The 27,449-nt window shown below is 43.5% G+C and overlaps 1 protein-coding gene across 1 annotated transcript in view; it reads right to left on the bottom strand.

Annotated features, from left to right (window-relative positions):
* Positions 1 to 27,449, bottom strand: part of IQSEC3 (IQ motif and Sec7 domain ArfGEF 3) — a 78,948-nt gene that overhangs the window by 25,357 nt on the left and 26,142 nt on the right. The window contains exons 3-5 of the mRNA XM_058190186.1: positions 9,556 to 9,678; positions 7,524 to 7,690; positions 1,320 to 1,459 (exon numbers count right to left, since the gene is read on the bottom strand). Coding sequence (XP_058046169.1) covers positions 1,320 to 1,459; positions 7,524 to 7,690; positions 9,556 to 9,678 — 430 coding nt within the window. The remainder of the gene's footprint in view (positions 1 to 1,319; positions 1,460 to 7,523; positions 7,691 to 9,555; positions 9,679 to 27,449) is intronic.

Here is a 27,449-nt window from a genome sequence, read left to right as displayed (position 1 = left end):
GGGATTGAGACTAAACTGATTCTGAATTTAATAACAGGAGCAAGACTGTTGATTGGACAATACTGGAAGAAAGAAGAGGTACCTACAATAGAAGAATGGATACTGAAAGTCATTAATTTGGCTGAGATGGCTAAAATCTCAGCTTTTTTAAAAGACAATACGCAGGAAAGATATTTAATTGAATGGAAAAAATGGATTGATTATCTACTAATGGGGAGGGGGTTGGGAGATGAAAAGCTTTGGATGAGGTTAATTGGATTGGAAGGGAAAATTTTATTCTATGTTTGGTTTATGTATAACAATACCTTGTGATTGACCCGGAAGCCGGGGAAGGGAGGGGAAGGGGTTTTCTGGGAGGGAGGGGAAAGGAAATGTTTTGTTTTTTTAAAACTTTTTCAATAAAAAAAAAAGAAAGAAAAAGCTCAAAGGTAAGATTCCTTCACTTTGTAACTCTGTCCTCCATGTAGGGCTACGGAGCATATGTTCCCAAATAATAAGAATGGTGTAAAAATAATCCTTGCTGGGGAAAAAATCAAACATATCCATTCATCCAACTTCATGAGCAAAGTATTTATTTTAAAAAGGAGGTGGGATCAAAGAAAAGCAAATTGACGTAGGTAGGAATATTAGATATAAATGAAGAAGAAAAGAAAATAGGAGGGAAGCAGCACGAGAAAGTCTAATGCAGTGTTTTTCAAATATGGTAACTTTAAGATGTATAGATTTCAACTCTCGTGTTGGTTGGGGAATTCTGGGAGTTGAAGTCCATACAACGTAAAGTTAACACATTGGAATAACACTGATCTAATGCAGGGGTCTCCAAACATGGCAACTTTAAAACTTGTGGACTTTAACTCCCAGAATTCCCCAGCTAGAATGGGGAATTATGGAAGTTGAAGTCCACAAGTGTTAAAGTTGTCACATTTGGAGACCCCTCATCTAAAGTAAAAGCTGCAATTCCCTTTGTGGCAAAGTAATTGGTTTCCATGGGGATGTTCCCAGGTTCAGCCCTTGCTGGCATCTCCAATCAGGAAGGATTCAATGAATAACGAGAGGCAGGGGAATCCTCATTTATGGTTAAAAACATGTCAAGATGGGACACAAAGAAAAGAAGCACATCTTTGATTACACCATTGCAATTTCCAACTTGACTTCTTTGTCCATGCCCTGTGAGAACTCCCAGAATTGCTGCCAAATTGCTGCCAAAATAGACAATATTAAGATACTATCCTTTCTCTTAAATAAAAGTAACTGCAGAGAACTACAGTTTTCATCAGTATAATACAATAGATGTCTACTAATGATGTGCAAAGGCTCACCGTTTTCATTCCCACAATTGATTTTTCTACTTTGGTGACATAAGTGACGTGGTCCTCATTTGATTTGAGCTCTCTCTGCTGAATCCTTTCATAAATCCCCACCACCAAGTCACGGGGAATGTCAGCTCCATCATCAACTCCTGTTAAGTCAAAACAATATAAACATTCTTTTTATATTCAATCATCATTCTTCAAGAATTCTTAACTCATCTCAAAGGACCTAAACCCCAGAGCTCACTATAACAGCATTGCCAAAAAGGCATTAAGAGTTGTTAACCAAATTTTGTGAAGCTTCTTCTCCGGTACCATTGCACTGCAAACTAGGGCATATAGCTCAAGCTGGTAATAGCCTGTTATTAAGAACACCGAAGCCTGCAATTATTGCAGGTTCGAGCCCGGCCCAAGGTTGACTCAGCCTTCCATCCTTTATAAGGTAGGTAAAATGAGGACCCAGATTGTTGGGGGGGCAATAAGTTGACTTTGTAAAAATATACAAATAGAATGAGACTATTGCCTTATACACTGTAAGCCGCCCTGAGTCTTCGGAGAAGGGCGGGGTATAAATGTAAAAACAAAAAAAAAAAAAAACTTTTGCCAGACCAATTCTCGAATACAGCTCATCTGCCTGGAATCCACACTGCATATCGGACATTAATACAATTGAACGAGTCCAGAGGTATTTCATGAGAAGGGTCCTCCACTCCTCTGCTCACAACAGAATACCTTATGCCACCAGGCTCAAAATTTTGGGGTTGGACAACCTAGAACTATGTCGCCTACAGTCTGACCTAAGCGTAGGACACAAAATTGTCCGTTACAATGTCCTACCTGTCAATGACTACTTCAGCTTCAACCACAATAATACATGGGCAAACAATTGATACAAACTCAAGGTAAAGCACTCCAAACTTGATTGCAGAAGATACGACTTCAGCAACAGAGTGGTCAATGCCTGGAATGCTCTACCTGACTCTGTTGTTGCATCCTCTAACCCCTACAGTTTTAACCTTAAACTGTCTACCATGGACCTCACCCCATTCCTGAGAGGTCCGTAAAGGGGACATGCATAAGTGCACCAGCATGCCTACCATCCCTGTCCTCCTGTCCCCATTTATTTGTGCTCATTTCCTATGTTCATGTCCATGTTTATACTTATACCTGTTATCTAGTACATGTTTGACAAAACGACGCTATAGAGCACTGCACACCAGAACAACTAGACACAAGAACAGTTTTTCCCCTGAAGGCCATCACTCTGCTAAACAAATAATTCCCTCAACACTGTCAAACTCTTTACTAAATCTGCACTACGATTAATCTTCTCATAGTTCCCATCACCAATCTTTTACACTTATGACTGTATGACCTGTAACTTTGTTGCTGGCAGTCCTTATGATTTATATTGATATATTGACCATCATTTGTGTTGTAAATGTTGTACCTTGATGAACGTATCTTTTCTTTTATGTACACTGAGAGCATATGCACTAAGACAAATTCCTTGTGTGTCCAATCACACTTGGCCAATAAAAAATTCTATTCTATTCTATAAATAAATAAATAAAAACAAACATACAAAATAACGCCTTACATGTCGTTTTCCCCTCAGAGTTTATGGACATGTGCAAATAATTTCCTACCCATTTGTGGTCAGTCAATGCCCCTAAAATTTTGAGAAAAGATAATGGGTGCCCCTGGAGGAGTTAACCTTCATCCAATAACTATAACCTGGATGGGACCAATCACAATCAATTGACCAGAAATGTTGAAATGATTCCCTGCCCTCTTCTCTAGCTCTACAGAGGTTCCAGGCTGATATTGTTTTTTTTTCTATGGACAAGTGCACACATTGACAAGCAAAGTATAGCTGTTTCCAACACCATTTTTCAGTCTTAATATCCATACGGAAATAAACACAGGACCAAAGATCGTCCTTAGGAGCAAGCAAAGATGAAGGTAATGTTTTGCTTTTACCATCCCAGCTTCCTTTTAAATTTTGTTCTGTGCTTAAAAAGTGTCCTGAGCTTTGCCTGATGGTGCTTAACCTGAAGAGGATAGGTTTGAGTGCATATATGCAAAAATAATAGTGGAAAAATGTAAGCATGCAACCGGGACCATTAGCTGCAGCAAATTCCACACTGGAGATTTCCAAGTTACAGCCGTAACTGGCCATAATTACATACAACAATCATTTCTACCACAGTGTACACTTGGGTTTACACTTAGATGCCGAGCCCAGATTTTACATATGTGTAGCCATTTTATTTAGCTCTGTATTATACTCATTTATTCCTTTTCTTTCTCTTTACTAATATAGGGGGAATTCCCGGCTCGCCACATTCTTAAGGTGGGGGGAAGGAGCAAATAGATAATGAGGACTGTTTTGGCTAGGTGACTTTCTTTCCGGTGGGAACAGAGGCTGCCCCTGGTGTGAATGGAAGGTGGAGTTTGAAGACACCGGGAAATGTGGATTGAGTGTTTATTGGAGAATGTGACTTTTGAGAGATGTTTCTAACTTACAGTATTATGTGGTGTAATTCTGGTTTGTGTCAGATCCGGAATTACAACAGACTTTGCCAATTTGATGCTTACCGAAATAAAAGAAATTTGTTTTGGAAGATGGACTTTGCCTATTTCTTTTTTGAATGGGTTTCATCACTTGGAAACCTGACATTAAGGTAAAGGTAAAGGTTCCCCTCGCACATACGTGCTAGTCGTTGCCGACTCTAGGGGGCAGTGCTCATCTCTGTTTCAAAGCCGAAGAGCCAGCGCTGTCCATGAAGCCGCTGGGTGAGATCATCAGTGGTTTCGGCGTGAGGTATCAGCTGTATGCGGATGACACCCAGCTGTACCTTTCCACGCCGGACCACCCCAACGAAGCTATCGAAGTGCTGTCCCGGTGTCTGGAGGCCGTGCGGGTCTGGATGGGAGAAACAGGCTCAAGCTCAATCCTCCAAGACAGAGTGGCTGTGGATGCGGCATCCCGGTACAGTCAGCTAAATCCGCTGACCATCGGTGGCGAGTCATTGGCCCCGATGGAGGGTGCGCAACAGGCGTCCTCCTGGATGACGGCTGTCTTTGGAAGATCATTTGTGGCCGTCTCCAGGAAGCGTTTTACCAGGTTCGCCTGGTGCGCCAGTTGCGCCTTTCTGGACCGGGATGCCCTGTGCACAGTCACCCACGCACTCGTGACGTCTCGCCTGGATTACTGCAATGCTCTCTACATGGGGCTCCCTTGAAGGGCATCCGGAGGCTGCAGTTAGTCAGAATGCGGCTGCGGGTGATAGAGGAGCCCTCGTGGCTCCCGTATAACACCATCCTGCGCAGACTGCACTGGCTACCTGTGGCCTTCGGGTGCGCTTCAAGGTTTTGGTGACCACCTTTAAAGCGCTCCATGGCATAGGGCCGGGTTATCTACGGGACCGCCTACTGCTACGAATACCTCTCACCGACCGTGCGCTCTCACAGAGAGGGACTCCTCAGGGTGCCGTCAGCGAGGCAATGTCGTCTGGCGGCGCCCAGGAAGGGCCTTCTCTGTGGGGCTCCCACCTCTGGAATGAACTGCCCCAGGACTTCGTCAGCTTCCGGACCTTGGACCTTCCGCGAGCTTAAAACATACCTATTTAACTGCGCAGGACTGAGTTAGATTTTAGTTTGTGGGTTTTAACTTGGGTTTTAATTTTTTATATTTTTAATTATTAGGCTTTTGAATAAGTTTTTTAATTGTTTTTAGATTGTATTTATTGCTTTTAAATGCCTGTAAACCGCCCTGAGTCCTTTGGGAGATAGGGCGGTATATAAATATAAACAATAAATAAAAATAAATAAATAAATAAAATCTTATATTGTTGGCATCTTACCCCAGCTAAAAATGTCACAAAGAATAAAAAGAATCAATGTTCAAGTGATTGCAGCAGTGATATCTTTTTGCAAATGCGAGAGTCATGTCCCATAGTCAGTAAATTTGGGAATGAAATATTTCATAAAATTGCATTAGTTACTATTTAAAAAATAGAGATTGCATTAATTACTAGTTAAAAATTAGAGATATAGCATATTTGGGCGGGGGACAATGGGTGGAAACTAATCAAGGAGAGAAGCAACCTGGAATTAAGGAGAAACTTCCTAACAGTGAGGACAATTAACCAGTGGAACAGCTTGCCTTCAGATGTCATAGGTGCTTGATCACTGGAGGTTTCTAAGAAGAGATTGGACAATGGTTTACCTGAAATGGTATAGCTTCTCCTCAGTGGTGGGATTCAAGTAATTTAACAACTGGTTCTCTGCCCTAATGATTTCTTCCAACAACCAGGTTGCCAAAATGCTCACAAAGTTAACAACCGGTTCTCCTGAAGTGGTGTGAACTGGCTGAATCCCACCACTGGATCTCCTGCTTGAGCAGGGGATTGAACTAGAAAACTTCCAGGGTCCCTTCCAGCTCTATTCTGATTGGTTGATGTTGTTATAATAATTTCTGGTAATATTATAAATTTGAAAAGTAAGGGATTTTTATATTGTATATCAGTGGTAGTCAACCTGATCCCTACCACCCACTAGTGGGCATTCCAGCTTTCATGGTGGGTGGTAGGGGTTTTGTCCGATACTGAAGCACTTTCCTTTTTTTTAATTTAATTGACTTTTAAAAAAAAATTCAGAGCATTATTTAAAAACATTTTCATTAGATTTTCATAAAATTCCCCGTGACAATTTAAATTTCTGAAAATATACTATTTGTATCGCGTGTACATAAGTTTAGTTCACATTCTGTAAGTGAAACTAAATGGTGCTATAGTGCGACCGCAAACAAAAAAGCCTCGCCTCAGAATAGCTCGTGCATCTCCCCCCACACCACCCAGCTGTAACAGACAAGCAGAGCTGGTAGCCACCACCACCCAAACCCAATCCACGATGTGCGAGAGGCACGTGCAGACAACGATACATGGTGCATTACTGTGGAACCGGTGGGCGGTTAGAAAATTTTACTACTAACAGAGATACAAAAGTGGCCGATAGGTATAAAAAGGTTGACTACCCCTGTTGTATATTAATGGCTACTAGATTAGTGATAACAAAATACTGGTAACATCTAGAAAGGAATAAAAAAAAATATTGTAAGCAATCCCGGATCTTTTTTTGGAACCTTTGAGTTTGGCCTTAACAAATCAAAATCAAAAAACAGGCATGATAAAGTATAGTCTTTTACTTTAATTAAAGGTTAACAAAAATGCTGAAACCAGTTCAAGAAAATAAGAGAGGAGTATAAACTTTTTCTGCATGGTACGATTTTATAAAATACTCTTAACAAGGCAAATAAGCAGTCCGCTGTCTACATGATAGACTACAGCCAAAGATGTAAACGGCATATTATACAGACACATGCACGTGTGTGTACAATAATCTTAATTGGAAATCGCAAAGTATAACTGTTTGTACAGCTGTTATATAATCAAAATAGAATTGAAAATTGCAGTGTGAATCCTAAAATAGGCTTAACTGCAGTGAAAAGCAACTCCAAGGCAAAAGTCTGATGGTCTCATTCCCTTTGCTTTATTATCCTATTTTCTGTCGCCTTCAACTAACCCCAAAAAGCTAACTACAACACCCAGTACACCAGACAATTGCCTGTATTTGATCTAGATCAGGGGTGTCAAACTCAAGGCCCGTGGGCTGGATCCAGCCCACAGGGTGCTTAGATCTGGCCCATGGGGCTACCTGGGAAACAGCCCGTGGTGCCTCTGCCAGTGAAAACGGAGCTTGGGGGGCTGTGTGTGGCCCGCTCAATATTCATTTTCACTGGCAGAGAGTTGCAGGATGCTGTCACAGCTGAAAATGGAGCTCGGGAGCCTGTTTTCACTGGCAGAGTGCTCGGGCTACCAGAGGCGCACTTACTACAGAGTGACATTGAGCTGGCCATACCCACCCTTGCCACACACGGCTCCTCCAAGGTCAAACACATCCCTGGAGTGGCCCTCAATAAAATCGAGTTTGACACCCCTGGTCTAGATGTACCACTCACATCTGCAATCATGCTTTATCTGATGTTGTTAAAAGTTTTATTCCATCTTCACTATTAATCTATTAGCTCAAATGTCACAACCAGCATACATTTTAGCTCTTTTAATGCCATCTACAACATTATTTATTTGAGTACTGCTTTGTTCAGGATTTGGAATAAGGAACAATATAGCCAAGCAATGCCCTCACCTCTCAGGTTCCGAATGAAGTCCTCCAGCATCATCTTTCTGTCAGGTTTAATGTTAGGACTGTACATATCCGTATTAAGAAGGATGATGGCAAAAGCCAAGATGAAAATGGTATCTGGATTATGGAACTGTTGGACTACTTCTGGATTACACATGCAGTACCTCTGGCTGCAGAGGGAGGGAGACAAAGTCAATATATAATACAGCAAATTTAAAATGTGTCCATTACTAAATGACGCCACCCCTATTTTAAAGGTGTTAAAATTATTTACACTCACATTTCACTAGGCTAATACCACAGTTGTATAAATTAATTGATTGTCTGAATCCATATAAGTAATAATCTTCCAAGGTCAAAGAATTATGTTTCTAATTGTGTCACAAATATTGTGGAGGGGACATAATAAAGAATATATGCACCATAAAACCTGAGAGAACATGTACTTTTTCACAAAAAGGATTGGGAAATTATTGTTAATGCAAACTTATTAAATTCGCAATTCTCAAACCAACTATAATTTGATTTTATTCAGTGCCGTTCTTAAAAGAATAAATAAAACTGTGTGTATAATTAAGGAAGATTACAACACAAAATTGGACAAATTGTAAGAGAAATCCATTGATTGAATGAATTATGTATCAGATTTGTGTCAAATCTGATTTGTGTCTTATCAGTTATATATACAGGCTTTCTCCAAAATGATCTGTCTCCAACCTGGTCCTTCAAGTCTTCAAGAGCTGCACTCATTGCCACTATGCATGAGTCCATCCATCTTGTTGCTGGTCATCCTTTGGAACATCTTTGGTTATTGGTAATTTCAATTTTATTCATTTTAATTATTTTTAAACTGTTGTTTCTTCTTCTTCTTCTTCTTCTTCTTCTTCTTCTTCTTCTTCTTCTTCTTCTTCTTCTTCTTCTTCTTCTTCTTCTTCTTCTTCTTCTTCTTCTTCTTCTTCTTCTTCTTCTCCTTCTCCTTCTCCTTCTCCTCCTCCTCCTCCTCCTCCTCCTCCTCCTCCTCCTCCTCCTCCTGCCATATCCATCATCGGACATTGCCGATCATGTTGGTGATCCTATTTTTATCAATAGCCGCATGAAAAAGTGCTGCTGAGTTTTGTCCAAACTGAAAGAAGTATATTCTACATCAGCGGCCCCCAACATTTTGGGCACCAGAGACTAGTTCTGTGGAGAAAGATTTTTAGCCTGCTTTGCTATGTAAATACCTTTCAATCTTCCCAAAAGAAGTGTGTTTTCTTTAAAAATAAAATGTGCAAATGTGTGTTGTGGCCCAAATGTGTGTGTCAGCTGCCAGCAGAGCTAGCTGCAGAATCAGATCAGGAGGAGGTTGAGGGAAAGCCTGGGCCAGCTTCGGAGCCTTTGGAAGGCTCTGAAAAGGAAACAGCATCAGAGACAGAGGCAGAGTCGGGGCCTTCTGTCCTCCAGTTATAGAGTCAGCTGTCTTTGGGGCTTGAGCTGAGTGGGGGGGGGCAGAGCTGTGTGTATGCGCAGAGTGGAAAAGAGAGGAGAGCAAAGAAAAGCAGTAAGCCAGCTCTCAGGGAGAGGCAGATGCAGATGATAGCCAGCCCCTCCCTGGCTGGGAAATAAACAGCAGGGGTTTGAGAGTGGCCAGTTGTCGCAGATATCCATTCGTTTCTAGTATACAGCAGGCAATTCAGATTTCTTGGATAAACCCAGGTTTGTTGGGACTAATTATGTTTGATTTTTTTTTATCTCTGTGAATAAAAGACTGGGGTTCTTTTTCTCATGAGTAAACGTCTTATCACTACTTGCAAAACTGGGTCAGAACAATGTGATTCTTAAGATGTTATTAGAACTTCTATTAGTCTTTCCCAGCACATCCAATAATAAGAGTTACGCGAGTTGTAGTGAAAGAACATTTAGAAGACAACAAACCCTAGTTAACTTATTTTTAGGTGCTTTCTTATTTGCTTCACCACTTAATCTCTTCTTCTCCATACCCTTACGTTGAATGAAGAAATTGACCAACGTAGCTTCATATCAGCACAACGTTTACCTGAAGGCTTCAATTAATCTTTCCACTTTCTGGGCTTCTCCCTGCACTCGGATATGGGCTTGAAATTTCCGCAAAGCTTCATCAAGCTCCATGCCAGAGAAGTCCATCTCATCCACTACACAGCTAAAAAGAAAAAGAAAACGAACTTCTTGATTATCAGGTCTATGGAGAGGAAGGTATCAAGAAAGACAAGGGAGAAATAAGCCAAACGTATCCATTTATTTATTTTCCCAATCAAGCAAGATCTGAATGCTACCCAACTTGCATCTTTCTAGATTCATAAACACTTTTTCTGTTTTGGAATATCTGATTTATGAGTTTTAGGTGTACTACTTACTGTATATTTCATCTCGCCTTTCCTCCATTGTGCTCACAGCTATGTACTGTATATGATTTGCAATTGCCATATGTTATCCACATGTTGTAATCTCTCAGGAGAAACACTTTGGAGCTCAGCCCCTTGAGATGTGGGGCTTTTTTCCTCTAATTCTCATTCTAAAAGAGCAGTGAAGCCACCAAAATCCCAGGGAAAGTAGGAAGTAGACAGTAGATGATCAATACATACATACATACATACATACAGATACGCATTTATGAATTCATCTTCACCACAATATACCCTTTCTGGATAAGCAGAATTATACAAAGGACAGAAAAGGAATAAGAAATAGTAAGTCGCTTATTTGTAAGTCAAATAAATACAAGGTATGAAATGGAAAAATAGAAATAGAAATGTACATAATCTAGTATATACCAATATCATTCAATGTAACCTTCCATGCATTTGTATCTATGCTAACTATTCTTCATTTTACAATGGGAACATGGTACTTCATATAGTACCTTTGGGGTTTCATGTCTTCCTTTTTGAAGATCTCATCAACTCCATCCTGCCATAACTTTCCATTCTTCTCAACCCATTCACGCGGCCTTCGTATATTTGCTTTGCAATTCAATCATTATTCATCCTGTCTATATAACCAAGCCACCTGTGTGTACAGTACTTCTTTTGTAGGACCATTCATGTATTCATTCAGATCCATTCAGTATTAACCCTATATCTTCTTCTTCAAGTACACATACTTCTTACCTATTACCACTGCATTTATCTTACTTACACTTTGCTTGACAGACCCAACTTTCACTTCCATAAAACAGTTGGAAAAGCACAGTCTTTTGTCAGGCTATACCCAATTCATTACTCATCCTCAGAAGTTACCAGGCAGAGATTCAAGGACATGGCTCATAACTTCCTGGCTTCAAAGCGTATGTCTCTTGCTCTTCATCTGTGCAGCCTAACAGCCTGAAAGATAGTTGCTTCTCCATGGGTGGGCTAGTGGATGGAGAGTGATATCTGTGGATTGCTGTTGTCAGATCTTAGGTTCCTAGTGTTTGACTTTGGTCCCTCACATTCTTAGACACAGCCATTTTCATTTCTTTTAACAGATATTCCTCTCAAGAAACCACTTACAGTACTTCCCACTAGCTTTGAATCAACATTTCAGTTGATTCATATCAGTTTCCCCTGCACCTGGATGAAACTGTCTATCTAGACCCGTTCCAGTCCGGTTTCCGGCCCGGCTACAGCACGGAGACGGCTTTGGTCGCGTTGGTGGATGATCTCTGGAGGGCCAGGGATAGGGGTTGTTCCTCTGTCCTGGTCCTATTAAGACCTCTCAGCGGCTTTCGATACCATCGACCATGGTATCCTGCTGCGCCGGTTGGAGGGATTGGGAGTGGGAGGCACCGTTTATCGGTGGTTCTCCTCCTATCTCTCCGACCGGTCGCAGACGGTGTTGACAGGGGCAGAGGTCGGCCCGGGCGCCTCACTTGTGGGGTGCCGCGGGGTCGATCTCTCGCCCCTTCTGTTCAACATCTATATAAACCGCTGGGTGAGATCATCAGTGGCTTCGTGTGAGGTACCAGCTGTACGCTGATGACACCCAGCTGTACTTCTCACACGGGCCACCCCAATGAAGCTATCGAAGTGCTGTCCCGGTGTTTGGAAGCCGTCTGGGTCTGGATGGGAGAAACAGGCTCAAGCTCAATCCTTCCAAGACAGAGTGGCTGTGGATGCGGCATCCCGGTACAGTCAGCTGAGTCCTCGGCTGACTGTTGGGGCGAGTCACTGGCCCCGATGGAAGTGCGCAATCTGGGCGTTCTCCTGGATGAGCGGCTGTCTTTTGAAGATCATTTGACCGTCTCCAGGAGAGCTTTCCACCAGGTTCGCCTGGTGCGCCAGTTGCGCCTTTCTGAACCGGGATGCCTTATGCACGGTCACTCACGCCCTCGTGACGTCTCGCCTGGATTATTGCAATGCTCTCTACATGGGGCTCCCCTTGAGGGGCATCCGGAGGCTCAGTTAGTCAGAATGCAGCTGCGCGGGTGATAGAGGAGCCCTCGTGGCTCCCGTGTTACACCTATCCTGCGCAGACTGCACTGGCTACCTGTGGCCTTCGGGTGCGCTTCAAGGTGCTGGTGACAATCTTTAAAGCGCTCCATGGCATAGGGCCGGGCTATTCTGGGACCGCCTACTGCTACCAAATACCTCTCACCGACCGTGCGCTCTCACAGAGGGACTCCTCAGGGTGCCGTCAGCTAGGCAGTGCCGTCTGGCGACACCAGGAAGGGCCTTCTCTGTGGGGCTCCCACCCTCTGGAGCGAACTCCCTCAGGACTTCGTCAACTTCCGGACCTCCAGACCTTTCGTCGAGCTTAAAACACACTTATTTATCTGCGCGGGACTGGATTAGATTTTAAAGTTATGGGTTTTAAGGGTTTTTTATTATTTATACTATTTTAAATTTGGGGCAATAGAATAAGTTTTTAAATTGTTTTTTAATCTGTATTTATATTTATTTATTTATTTATTTATTTATTAATCAAATTTCTAGACCGCCCTTCTCCCGAAGGACTCAGGGCGGTGTACAGCCATATTAAAATACATAGATAGACAATGAATTTAAAATAAATTTTAAAATGAAATATTTAACAGCCAATTGAACTAAAAATAATAAAACCAATTAAAATCAGTATAAAATTTAAAATTTAAAATTTAAAAGCTAAAAAATCTAATCCAGTCCTGTGCACCTGAATAAGTGTGTTTTAAGTTCACGACGGAAGGTTCTAAGGTCCGAGAGTTGGCGAAGTCCTGGGGGGAGCTTGTTCCAGAGGGCGGGAGCCCCATGAGAAGGCCCTTCCCTGGGTGTCGCCAGGCGACACTGCCTAGCTGACGGCACCCTGAGGAGTCCCTCTCTGTGAGGCGCGCAGGTCGGTGAGAGGTATTCGGTAGCAGAAGGCGGTCCCGTAAATAGCCCGGCCCTATGCCATGGGCGCTTTAAAGGTGATCACCAACACCTTGAAGCGCACCCGAAGGCCACAGGTAGCCAGTGCAGTCTGCGCAGGATAGGTGTCACCGGGAGCCACGAGGGCTCCTTCTATCACCCGCAGCCGCATTCTGGACTAACTGCAGTCTCGGATGCCCTTCAAGGAGCCCCATGTAGAGAGCATTGCAGTAATCTAGGCGAGATGTCACGAGGCGTGGTGACCGTGCATAGGGCATCCCGGTCTAGAAAGGCGCAACTGGCGCACCAGGCGAACCTGGTAAAAGCTCTCCTGGAGACGGCCAAATGATCTTCAAAGGACAGCCGTTCATCCAGGAGGGCGCCCAAGTTGCGCACCCTCTCCATTGGGGCCAATGACTCGCCCCAACAGTCAGCCGCGGCTGCAGCTGACTGTACCGGGATGCCGCATCCACAGCCACTCTGTCTTGGAGGATTGAGCCTGAGCCTGTTTCTCCCCATCCAGACCCGTCGGCTTCCAGACACGGGACAGCACTTGATAGCTTCATTGGGGTGGCCGGTGTGGAAAAGTACAGCTGGGTGTCATCAGCGTACAGCTGGTACCTCACACGAAGCCACTGATGATCTCACCCAGCGGCTTCATAGATGTTGAACAAGAGGCGAGAGAATCGGCCCTGCGGCACCCCACAAGTGAGGTGCCTCGGGCCGACCTCTGCCCCCGTCAACACCGTCTGCGACCGATCGGAGAGATAGGAGGAGAACCACCGATAAACGGTGCCTCCCACTCCCAATCCCTCCAACGGCGCAGCAGGATACCATGGTCGATGGTATCAAAAGCCGCTGAGAGGTCTAATAGGACCAGGGCAGAGGAACAACCCCTATCCCTGGCCCTCCAGAGATCATCCACCAACGCGACCATAGCCGTCTCAGTGCTGTAACCGGGCCGGAAACCGGACTGGAGCAGGTCTAGATAGACAGTTTCATCCAGGTGCAAGGGAAACTGATATGCCACCATACTCTCTACAACCTTCGCCGTGGCGAAGGTTGGAGACCGACGATAGTTACTTAAAACAGCCGGGTCAAGGCAGGCTTCTTGAGGAGGGTCTCACCACCGCCTCTTTCAAGGCGGCCGGAAGACTCCCTCCACCAAGGAAGCACTCGTAATTGCCTGAGCCAGCCTCGTGTCACCTCCTGGGTGGCCAGCACCAACCAGGAGGCACGGGTCCAGTAAACATGTGGTGGCATTCAACCTACCCAACAACCTGTCCATGTCCTCGGGAGCCACAGGGTCAAACTCATCCCATAAAATATCACCAAGACCACCCTCGGACGCCTCCCCTGAGTCACTGCAATTTTGGTCCAGACCGTCCCGAAGCTGAACAATTTTATCGTATAGATAACCGTTAAACTCCTCAGCACGTCCCTGCAACGGGTCATCCCGCTCCCCCTGGTGAAGGAGGGAACGAGTCACCCGAAACAGGGCAGCTGGGCGGTTATCTGCCGACGCAATGAGGGAGGAGGCGTAGCAATGCCTCGCATCCCTCAATGCCACTAAGTAAGTTCTAGTATAGGACTTCACTAGTGTCCGATCAGCCTCGGAACAGCTAGACCTCCAAGAACTCTCCAGGCGTCTTCTCTGGCGCTTCATCCCCCTCAGCTCCTCGGAGAACCAAGGAGCCGTTTGGGACCTGCGCCGGGTCAGAGGCCGCAAAGGCACGACACGATCTAAGGCCCCCGCCGCGGCCCGTTCCCAGGCCGCAACCAGTTCCTCAGCCGTGTCGTGGGCCAGACCTTCAGGAAGTGGCCCAAGCTCCGTCCGGAACCTCTCCGGGTCCATCAGGCGCCTGGGACGGAACCAACGTAATGGCTCCGTCTCCCTGCGGTGTTGAATGGCGGTCAGAAAGTCCAGGCGAAGAAGAGAGTGATCTGACCATGACAAAGGTTCAATAGCTAATTCCTTCAAATCCAGATCTCTCAACCACTGACCAGAGATAAAAATCAGATCCAGAGTGCCACCCCCAATGTGAGTAGGGCCATCAACTACTTGAGTCAGGTCCAAGGCCGTCATGGAAGCCATGAACTCCCGAGCAACTGTCGATGACGAGCCGGAAGATGGCAAGTTAAAATCCCCCATGACTAAAAGTCTGGGGGTCTCAACTGCCACCCCAGCAAGCACCTCCAGGATTTTATTTGTATTTTGTAATATGTATTTTATGTATATATAAATAACATGTTACATATTATTACATATGTAATATGTATATGTAATATGTATTTTAACTGCCTGTGAACCGCCCTGAGTCCTTAGGGAGATAGGGCGGTATATAAATTTGAAAAATAAATAAATAAATAAATAAATAAATTTGCAAATATTGAAACTTCTCCATCTGTTTTCCAATTTTTAGTAAACATTCACTGTTCATTGTGTAGTGCATAATGATTTACTCTTTTGCTTTTTTTATGCATAACTAGTTTGATGAAAAGAAAGACTAGGAGAGACATGATAGCAGTGTTCCAATATCTCAGGGGCTGCCACAAAGAAGTGGGAGACAAGCTATTCTTCAAAGCACCTGAGGTAGAACAAGAAGCAATGGGTGGAAGCTAATCAAGGAGAGAAGCAACCTGGAACTAAGAAGAAATTTCCTGATAGTTAGAACAATCAGTGGAATGATTTGCCTCCAGAAATTGTGAAATTCCAACACTGGAAGTTGTTAAGAAGATGTTGGATAACCATTTGTCTGAAATGGTGTAGGGTTTCCTGCCTAAGCAGGGGGTTAGACTAGAAGACCTCCAAGGTCCCTTCCAACTCTGTTATTCTATTCTATTCTATTCTATTCTATTCTATTCTATTCTATTCTATTCTATTCTATTCTATTCTATCCTATCCTATCCTATCCTATCCTATCCTATTCATTATTCAATATATTTTCCCAATTAACAATAACATCCTTAGACTTAATTGTCAGATCCATATGCCTAATATTCCTGTAAATCATTGGGCTTCTCAGCCAACAACATGACATACATTCACATGCTCAAGCAACATAATTCTTACCATAACCACTTGGATTCCTTATACATTTTTATCTATAAATACCTTAAGCACCAAAGGGACTGTGACAATGGGCAGGAGTTTATGCTTTTCTGTTAAGTTTTTCACATATGCGTGCAAGAAGCTAAACAGACTTTGTCTTTTTCATAGTTGAAGTTTAGAGTAGGAAAAGGTGACGTATTTTACCACAGGAAGATTTTTCCTCAAGGAAAAGGAAGGAATAGTTGCATAACTACTGCTAAGGTGACAGAGAACTTGAAAAAATGAAAAGGGTGCTTGAGAAGGAGAACTTTTAGAACTGTGATAGCTGGCAACCTCAGACAGATCTCAACACGGTTGGTTGCTAAAGATTTATTATTGGCTTTAGTAAAGAACATTGATACTTGGCGATCTTGAGATGGCCTAGGCCAGGGGTCTCCAACCTTGGCAACTTTAAGACTTGTGGACTTCAACTCCCAGAATTCCTCAGCCAGCTTTGAAGTTCACAAGTCTTCCAGTTGCTAAGGTTGGAGACCCCTGGTCTAGGCACTGTTACACTACTGAAAGATTGATGGTTAGATAAAATTCCCAAGTGGAGCTGGGTGAGATCCAGGGAAGACACTCCAAAGACAAAGAGAAAGAAGACTACAAGACCTTTTTTCCCTATCCTTCACAGATAGAAGCATCTGGGGAAGGCTGAAGTGAAGATAATTAGAAGGTTCTACTAGACATGCAGAAGGACATCAGGGAATGCCAGCCAGTATTCTTAGCCCCTTACTTACATCTAAGTATAGCTAGGATTTTGAAAACCATACAGTGTACTTATACAGTAGGCAAATATTATTAAATGCATGAATGCATAGGTACAGAACACTTAAGAGTTCATAATATTCAAAAGAGGCAAATGTCCACCACGGTGCCTTTTAAAACTCAAGTTATGGTGGTGATCAGTCAAGCAGAAAATGGAATATGAGTATCTTACTGTAAATAACTCTGGTCCCAAAAGGCTGTAAAAGTTGGAAGTAAATGCTGCTGGAGGTCTTAATAAAAGAAATATTTAAAAAATGAAATTACAAGGAATGTGTTGTGCCGTGTCTTGGATCACCTCCCACAAATTTATGACATCACCTATCCTTGTTCAACATTGAACTATTTGCTAATCAATCATCCACTTTATTCCCATACATACTTTATTTCATACACCAAATCAACAACCAAACTTTGGGCATTTGCCCAAAAATCGTAACCCAGACACGCTCACTTTATCACATGCTTTTTCAAAAATCAAAAAATGTACAATAAACTTTCTTCGAATTCTTCAACAAACTTTGAAGACCAAAAGCCTAGCTTACTATGTATACTGTCTACCTGGCATAAAGTTGAATTGTGGACCCCCAAAATTTGCTTGGGTTCACCTATCCTACCCTTTTAGCCACAATTTTGCCAAATACTTTCCAAGTCAAACAGAAAAAATTAATTATCCTTTACATTTTGCATTCGCTCTTGCTGCCATTCCATTTTCATAGGAGAAAAATAATAATATTCTTACCATCTTGAAACATAGATGGGGCTGTATAGACATTAATCAAATTTACATAGCAACTTTATAGGCAGATTATATTCACATATTTTCCTCCACTTTTTCAAGCTTGACAACATTAAGACATGTGGACTTCAATTCAAACATTCCTCAGCTAGAGTTGAAGTCCACACAAACCTGGCACACAAAAGTGCCAGGTTTGGAAAATACTGTGTTGTGTAATCTTCACTTGTAGGTTCACAATTGGGTGTTTTTTTTAATTTTTATTTTGTCAAATCGGTATATATAGGCATTAACATGAAATGAAATAGCTATATAATATATAAGCATATATATGAGCATAAGTATGTAATAACTATATTAATTGGATATAATGAAAAAAAAAACAATAGGACAGGAACGGTAGGCACTTTTGTGCTCTTATGCACGCCCCTTACAGTCCTCTTAGGAATGGGGTAAGGTCAATAGTAGATAGTTTTTGGTTAACTATTTTGGGATTTTGAGAAGAGACCACAGAGTCAGGTAGTGTGTTCCAAGTGTTAATGATTCTGTTACAGAAATCATATTTTCTGCAATCAAGTTTGAAGCGGTTAACATTAAGTTTAAATCTATTGTTTGCTCTTGTATTTTTGCGATTGAAGCTGAAGCAGTTTTCAACAGGAAGGACATTGCAATAGATGATTCTATGAGTTAAGCACAGGTCCTGTTGGAGGCGGCGGAGTTCTAAGTTTTCTAAACCTAGGATTTCAAGTCTGGTGGCATAAGGTATTTTGTTGTTTTCAGAGGAGTGGAGAACTCTTCTTGTAAAATATTTCTGGACACGTTCAATTGAGTTGATGTCAGAAATGTGGTATGGTTCCAGACAGGTGAGCTGTATTCAAGAATTGGTCTAGCAAATGTTTTATATGGTCTGGTTAGTAGTGTAGTGTTTTTGGAAAAGAAGCTACGCAAGATTAGGTTTACAACTCTTAGAGCCTTTTTTGCGATGTAGTTGCAGTGGGCTTTGGCACTTAGATCATTTGATATGAAAACTCCTAGGTCTTTAACAGGGTGGGGGTCATCTGTAAGGTAATGTCCATCAAGCTTGTACTTAGTGTTGGGTTCTTTTTTCCAATATGTAAGACTGAGCATTTGCTGGTTGAGATTTGGAGTTGCCATGTTTTAGACCATTCGGATACAAAGTCAAGGTCTTTTTGAAGGGTAGTTGTATTGTTGGTGGTGTTAAATAGTTTGACATCGTCAGCAAAGAGAACACAATTACTTGTGATATGGTCACAGAGATCATTAATGTATAATATGAAGAGTATTGGTCCAAGAATGCTGCCTTGGGGAGCACCACTCTTCACAGGAGCAGGATTTGATAGAGCATTGCCTAATTTGACCACTTGTTGTCTGTTTGATAGGAAAGCAATTATCCAATTGTGGAGGGGTCCTGAAATGCCATAGGATTTTAGTTTTAAGAGAAGTTTATCATGTACTACTGAGTCAAAAGCCTTACAGAAGTCTATGTAGATTGCATCTATTGCTTTGCCTTGATCAAAATTTGTAGTCCATACGTTTTTGCAGTGAAGAAGTTGTAAGTTACATGATCATTTTTTTCTGAAACCAAATTGTTTATTAGAGAGTAGATTGTTTGCTTCTAGGTGGAGGGTAATGGATTGGTTGATGATAGATTCCATTACCTTGCAGGTGACGTTTTGATATTTTTTGATAATTTTGTTTTGATATATATATATATATATCAAAACAGCAAAGCTGGCTGAGGAATTCTGGGAGTTGAAGTCCACAAGTCTTCAAGTTGCCAAGGTTGGAGATCCCTGTCTTAGATGACTTGTAAACATATACCTACTACAAATGAAGGCAAATATATGGGTTCCAGGATAATGTTGCAGGATCCAGTCTGGGCTGATCACTGGGATGAGACTGTGCTGGAGCCCATCCACAGGGAACTTCTACCATCTGGTGAGAGAAAAGTTCCCTGAGGATGCATTCCAGCACGAGTCCAAAAGCTCAGAAGAGTAAACTTCTGGTCCCAGTGACCGATCCAGATTGGATCCTAAAACATATATCTACTTTTTTTCTGAAAGAGTGATTAAACTTGTGTCTCAAAGAAACCTGTCTGATATATCTCAGACATGAAAGAAAATCCTGAGACAAAGTGGGAAGGCGCCTGCAGCGCTTCTGTTCAGCACAGCCCATCCTCTATATTATGAGTTGGCTATTTCTGAATTTGGGGGTGGCATTCTTTTGAAAAAGTGCTAAATTCATGTTCCAAAATTCCCTACTTGACAGGTAACAAATCAGAGGATGAATGTGGAGGGAAGCTGGGGATAACAATGATAAGTACTAATACTGGAAGGGTAGGGAAATATTAGCAATGAGAGACCAAGCAGTCAAGTTTTGACTCTGAGGCTGGCAACACCTAGGAGTAGCTAGTGAGTGACATGCAATTTGCAATTATCCCATATAATAATAAGTGCCAACCCATAACATCCAAAGCCACCAGGCTAGAGTAGAATGGACAAGAATGCTCTCTATCTCTACCAAAGTTATAAAAAACAGCATAAAATTCCTTATCAGCTAAAGTTATCAGATATCTTGGTGGATGATCTCTGGAGGGCCAGGGATAGGAGTTGTTCCTCTGCCCTGGTCCTATTAGACCTCTCAGCGGCTTTTGATACCATCGACCATGGTATCCTGCTGCGCCGGTTGGAGGGATTGGGAGTGGGAGGCACCGTTTATCGGTGGTTCTCCTCCTATCTCTCCAATCGGCCACAGACGGTGTTGACAGGGGGGCAGAGGTCGGCCCCGAGGCGCCTCACTTGTGGGGTGCCGCAGGGGTCGATTCTCTCGCCCCTTCTGTTCAACATCTATATGAAGCCATTGGGTGAGATCATCAGTGGCTTCGGTGTGAGGTACCAGCTGTACGCTGATGACACTCAGCTGTACTTTTCCACACCGGGCCACCCCAATGAAGCTATCGAAGTGCTGTCCCGATGTCTGGAAGCCGTACGGGTCTGGATGGGGAGAAACAGGCTCAAGCTCAATCCCTCCAAGACAGAGTGGCTGTGGATGCCGGCACCCCGGTACAGTCAGCTGCAACTGCGGCTGGCTGTTAGGGGCGAGTCATTGGCCCTGATGGAAAGGGTGCGCAACTTGGGCGTTCTCCTGGATGAACGGCTGTCTTTTGAAGATCATTTGACGGCCGTCTCCAGGAGAGCTTTTTACCAGGTTCACCTGGTTCGCCAGTTGCGCCCCTTTCTAGACCGGGATGCCCTATGCACGGTCATTCACGCCCTCGTGACGTCTCGTCTGATTACTGCAATGCTCTCTACATGGGGCTCCCCTTGAGGGGCACCCGGAGGCTTCAGTTAGTTCAGAATGCGGCTGCGCGGGTGATAGAGGGAGCCCCTCGTGGCTCCCATGTGACACCTCTCCTGCGCAGACTGCACTGTCTACCTGTGGCCTTCCGGGTGCGCTTCAAGGTTTTGGTAACTATCTTTAAAGCACTCCATGGCATAGGGCCGGGCTACTTACGGGACCGCCTGCTGCTACCGAATACCTCTCACCGACCCGTGCGCTCTCACAGAGAGAGACTCCTTAGGGTGCCGTCGGCCAGGCAGTGCCATTTGGCGACACCCAGGGGAAGGGCCTTCTCTGTGGGGGCTCCCACCCTCTGGAACGAACTCCCCCCAGGACTTCGTCAACTTCCGGACCTCCAAACCTTCCGCCGCGAGCTTAAAACACATCTATTCATCTGCGCAGGACTGGACTAGATTTTAAATTTATACTGGTTTTAATGGGTTTTATTATTTATATTGTTTTTTTAATAAATTTGGCTATGTAGAATAAGTTTTTTAATTGTTATTTTATTTTGTATTTATATGTACCTTTTTATCTGCCTGTGAACCGCCCTGAGTCCCTAGGGAGATAGGGCAGTATATAAATGTGATAAATAAATAAAATAAATAAATAAATAAATAAATATCTAATGGAAGAGAAGAAAGGAGCTCAGAGTTAAACTGTGGAGTCCTTGATGTTCTCTGAGCTTGGTGGTTTGCTTGCAGACATTTCATTACCCACCTAGGTAACATCATCAGTGGTAGCGAGTGTGGTGTTTGCTCCCTGTCCATATGCAACAGCTTATCCTGCCAGTTTTGGTGAGGAGAAAATAGAACTATCTATTTTCCTCGATAGTTGCTTGATTAAAGTATTGTTGTTGTTGTTTTGCTTGATTGTTTGTCTGGTCTTGATTCTGCTTATATGGACGTTGGTTGCTGGTCAGAATGCATTCTGGTTTTTGTTTCCTTTCTAGCTTTTTATTTTATGTTTTGAATTATGGGTAAATGTGGTTTATCTCTATGTGTCTGATATCTAAACAGGCAAAGGAGAGCACAAACAATTGGCGAGGAAGACAAATTGGGATAAGCAAGGAAACCCTAACTTTTGGCACCTACCACAACATTCTCAGCGAACATTTTTAAACATTTTTTAAAAATGTACTTCAACCTATATATATATGGAATTGCCTTATCCAGCATCAGAAAGGCTGGATTTTCAAGTGCAATATTTTTCAAACCAGTATTTCCAAGAACATTTGCTTGAAATAAAATTGACAATAATACACTTTTCAAATGCCACCATAAAAATGCACAAGGAGTCATATGATCGACATCAGGTTCTGTCACACTCACAGCCCATGCCTGGTTTAGCAAAGAGGGGTGGGGAGTCCTGATATGTCATGTGACGCTGCCTTGACAATGCGAGTTTGACACCCCTGATCTACATACTACAACAGGGGTCTCCAACCTTGGCAAATTTAAGCCTGGAGGACTTCAACTCCCAGAATTACCCAGCCAGCAAAGCTGGCTGGGGCATTCTGAAGGTTGAAGTCCTCCAACCTTAAAGTTGCCAAGGTTGGAGACCCCTGTACTACAGTGATCATAGATTTGAAGGGACTTAGTTGAAGCCAATTGCTGGAACCAGGAAATAAATAATGTGAATCTAGGCTATTTAAATGTTTTTGATGGTAAGGGAAACAATGAAGCAACTGACAATGTCTTAAATACATGAAGTTTCAATTATGACTGTTATGAAAACAGCCTAATATAATAGTAATTAAAACTAATAGAAAAAAGCAGGGCAATATTGGATTTTATAGCTATGTCTGCCATATGGAGAACGTGAGTACAAAAAGCACGACGTATTCTCCTTTCGCTGGACATCTGGTAACCTTATGAACAGCAGAAGTAGCAGAAAATCTGTAATGCATCCAGAGATGACAAAAACTAGTAACACATAGCTGACAGAACCTCCACTCTTTCCTGGCTTAAAGTGACATTTTGTGCAACACAGAATAGTATTTTTCCCCCCCAAAAGGATTAAATTCCATTTGGGGGGGGGGAAAGGGTTGAGAGCTCTTTCAGAATTATTTGGAAAATGTCAGACATTATGCCTCTGGGGAAGACAAGGATCTAGTGCAGGGGTATCAAACTGGATTTCTTCGAGGGCCGGATTAGCACTGTAGTACTCCTCCACTGGGCGGCAGGCGAGGGTGGGGGAGCAGGGGGAAGATGGGATGGACGCCTCCTGTGGCACCCTGCTGGACAAAACGGAGTGTGGGGACTCTCTGCATCCCGTTTTCAGCCTGGATGGCCTCCAGGAACATTCTGCCGGCCAAAAATGGACCATTTGATGCGTCCGATCTGGTAGCGATGGCGGCAGGTGGTTCAGAGAACTGGTAGCAAAAATCCCTGCCCATCCACCCTCCCATGTCCAGCTGAGCTGTGCGATCATCAGAGGTTTTTGTTTTTGTTTTACTTTCAAAAGCATTTTTTCTTTGGCCGAAAAAATGCTTTTAAAAGTAAAAAAAAAAACCTCTGATGATCGCGTGGCTCAGCTGGGATTGTCAGAGCCTTTTAAAAGCATTTTTTCTACAACCTCTTCATTATTTCTACAACCACTTTGTTTTTTTAAAAAAAAGTTGGCCACACCCACCCAGTTATATTACCCCACCACCACCAAGCCATGTCCACAGAACCGGTAGTAACAAATTTTACATTTCACCACCGATATCAGGGCCTCGCAGGGCCTCTGTGCCACCTGTTTTGGCTGGCAGAGGCACCACGGGTCGGATCAGCCTCGTGGGCCTTCAATTTGACACCCCTGATTTAGTGTCTCCTGCAGCCCAACCCATAATGGGGAGATGGACGGGGATGGGGAGAAACAGACTCAAGCTCAATCCCTCCAAGACGGAGTGGCTGTGGATGCCGGCACCCCGGTACAGTCAGCTGCAGCCGCGGCTGGCTGTGGGGGGTGAGTTATTGGCCCCAACGGAGAAGGTGCGCAATTTGGGTGTCCTCTTGGATGGGCGGCTGTCGTTTGATGATCATTTGGTGGCCGTCTCCAAGAGGGCCTTCCACCAAGTACGCTTGGTGTGCCAGTTGCGCCCCTTCCTTGACCGGGATGCCTTATGCACGGTCACTCATGCCCTTGTCACTTCCCGCCTGGACTATTGCAATGCTCTCTACATGGGGCTGCCCTTGAGGTGCACCCGGAGGCTGCAGCTAGTCCAGAATGCAGCTGCGCGGGTAATAGTGGGAGCAACTCGTTGCTCCCATGTAACACCAATCCTGCGCAGCTTGCACTGGCTTCCTGTAGTTTTTCGGGTGCGCTTCAAGATTCTGGTTACCACCTTTAAAGAGCTCCATGGCTTAGGACCCGGGTACTTACGGGACCACCTGCTGTTACCTTTTGCCTCCCACCGACCCGTACGCTCACACAGAGAAGGCCTTCTCAGGGTGCCGTCCGCCAAGCAATGTCGGTTGGCGGCCCCCGGGGGAAGGGCCTTCTCTGTTGGAGCTCCTACGCTTTGGAATGAACTTCCCCCTGGTTTACGTCAAGTACCTGATCTTCGGACTTTTCGCCGTGAGCTGAAAACGCACCTATTCATTCAAGCGGGACTGGATTAAAATTTTTATTGGGGTTATTTATATGTTAAGATTTTAAACTGTTTTAAATTTTCGGCCACAATATAATATGTTTTCTTTTAATTCCTTTTAATCTGTATATACTGTATTTTTACTTGGCTGTACACCGCCCTGAGTTCTTCGGGAGAAGGACGGTATAAAAATCGAAATAAATAAAATAAATAAATAAATAATGGCCATGAAGAATCGTGCCCAGCAGCTAGGAGAGGTATTGTCCACAGCAACTTAAAATAGTTAATATATATATATAAGAAAGGCAGATCCTGGTCCCTCAGATGGTCAGCAGCCACCACATCATCAGTGATTTGTGCCAGATCACATCCAAAGCACAATTTCTTCCTCTGAAATAACAAATAACAATGCTGGAAGGACATAGTTAGGGTCGGATAATCATTCAGGGCTGCAATTGGATGCTAGTGATTTGTTGTGGAAGGGTGTGTGCATAGAGATTATCCAGATTTGTGTGAGGCGGTGCGGGTTGCAGGGGATGATAAATTCTGGGCTCGGCCAGAAGTTCACATTATGAATGTCGTCTACTTGGGTCTCCTCTGTGGTATCTCCAGTCAGACCTTAACATTGGACGATCCCTCAGTCTTCTACATGTGAACATTTTAACCTAAGGATAAGCAGGATAAACACAACCATCCAAAATAGCTCTCCGTCTTTCAAACCCACATTAATTCTGCGGAGGGAAAGGAGATATAATCCATGTCATCTGGCAGAGGAACCATTTGTACCGGACCCAAGATTAAAGTGAGAAAAATTAATCTGACTAGTCTCCCAAGGCAGTTGTTATTTTTTCTCTCTCTCTCTTTAAAGGACAGGCTGGAGGATTTTGCAGAAGGAGAAAAAGACCTACTGAACATGTTCTTCTCTTTCCCTTTCTTTCTCCTGTGTTATTTTTAATTTACTAAGATATGCATTTCTTAGTTCCGGGGAGCCAAATCAAGGATTTTCTTTGTTTAGCTTTGACAACTGCAAAACATTTTCTGCTTAATCAATACCCATTTCATCATGGCAGACACCATGGAAGCATTTAAGTCTGGGAGAAAAGGTAAATCGTTGCTTTACTCCATTACTTTCCTCTAGGATTGTGATGGCAGACCTATGGCAAGTGTGCCAGAGGTGGCATGCAGCACCCTGTATGAGGGCACGTGAGCCGTCGCCCCAGTTCAGCTCTGCCATGCATGTGCGTGCACCTCCCGCCAGCCAGCTGGTCTTTGGATCTCTGCTGTGCATGCATGGGGGGTGGGGAGTGTGCGGAGGGCCCACGCTTGAATATGGGTGGGCAGGACACATTCACGGGGGCACATGTGTGGGGGGGTATGGTGCATGCAGGGGGTGTGCGCATGCATAGGGGGGAGGGCGCATGTGGGGGCTATACACACATTGTATAGGTGCGTGCATGCGCTTTGGGCACTTGGTCCGGAAAAGGTTGGCCATCACTGCTCTAGGATCTTTATGAAGAGGGCACAATGGCTCAGCAGTTAAAGATGCTGAGATTGTCAGCTGGAAAGGCTTGAGCACTGTGCAATGGGATGAACTCCTGTTACTTGCCCCAGCTCCTGCAAACCTTGGAGTTCTAAAGCATGTAAATGCAAGTAGATAAATAGGCACCACTGCAGTCTGTGAGCCTCACCATATAGCCATATTGGCCACATGACCACAGAAGTGTCTTCAGACAATGCTGGCTCCCTTAGTTAGGAAACAGAGATGAGGACTGCCCCCTTGAATTGGACATGACTGGACAGGGGAAACCTTTACCTTTAAAACCGTTACATCTTGATTCTTTAGCAACTCCAGATCTCACCTTTTCCACCAAGAAAAGATCTGAGGCTACATTTCATATGCCAGGATAGAGTAGAAAGATTTCAGTCTTGTAGATCAAGAGTTCTTAAAATTTCTTTTTTTCCCCCTAGCTCTCAAGAATGATACTAATAGACAAAATCCACCCCATCACACCTCGCTCTGCACATTTTCAACTTATATATTGGTTCAATCAAGTCTTACAGTAATAATCAGAGAGATGAGCAATCTCTTCCCCCTATTTTTCAGCCAATCTTGGCTGAAGAATACAAGAGCAAGGGAATAGGTGAGGAAAATGAGGTTTTCTGCCATTTTGTTTAAAAGCAAGCCTCTTTATTATCAGTGATGCTTGAATGAACTTTCTGGTCAACATCACCCAATTACATAGAGAAACATCCGACACTATTTCTGTTAAAGAATAAAATGGGGAAGAAATGTATCTGTGCTCTGCTAATTTTCATTTTTATTTCTTCTTTAATTTTTTGAAAGTTATGAATCCATTAAAGACACTGGTTCAACATACCCAATTATACATCTTAATTACATATCTAAAAGGGTTTTTGCTTTGCATTTCTCCTTATGCCTCCACAATTCTTACCCACTTTGGTGCATCGTGATAAATGAAGAGTCTGGCATGATCAAGAGACGGAATTATCTTTCAGTGATAATTAACAAAAATTGCCCATCTTGTTGATGAAAACAATAGCACTTGGACTTAGAGTCTTTACAATACTCTCTGAGCAGTTTACAATTTCAGCTAATTTGCCCCCCAACCTGGGTCCTCATTTTATCAACCTCAGAAGGATGGAAGGCTGAGTCAACCTTGAGCTAGTCGGGATTGAACTCCAGACTGTGGGCACAGTTAGCCTGCACTACTGCATTCTTAATCCCTGTACCACCCGGGCTCCTGATCAGAGGTCAGGGAAGGAGGAAGAGGAAGAGAAAGAACTTTAGAAGTAGAGATTTCTTGAGAGGCTTTTCTCTTTCTTCATTCGTGAAGTTGTGCCATTCAGTATATCAATGTAAGTTTTATTTCTCTATGCAATTCTATCCTCCTTGTTGTTCCTAACAGACAGGAAACAGCTGGTGAAGCTAAGCAGAATCACATCAGATACCTGTACAATTAGCACAGGGGGGCCCCCAGGGCTGAGTGCTCTCTACACTTCTCTTCTCCATATATACCAATGACTGCATCTCAAATGAACCATCTATTAAACTACTGAAGTT

Source organism: Ahaetulla prasina, chromosome 7, assembly GCF_028640845.1.
Source record: "Ahaetulla prasina isolate Xishuangbanna chromosome 7, ASM2864084v1, whole genome shotgun sequence".
Taxonomy (NCBI): Eukaryota; Metazoa; Chordata; class Lepidosauria; order Squamata; family Colubridae; genus Ahaetulla; species Ahaetulla prasina.
This window is presented reverse-complemented; position numbering and strand designations above follow the sequence as displayed.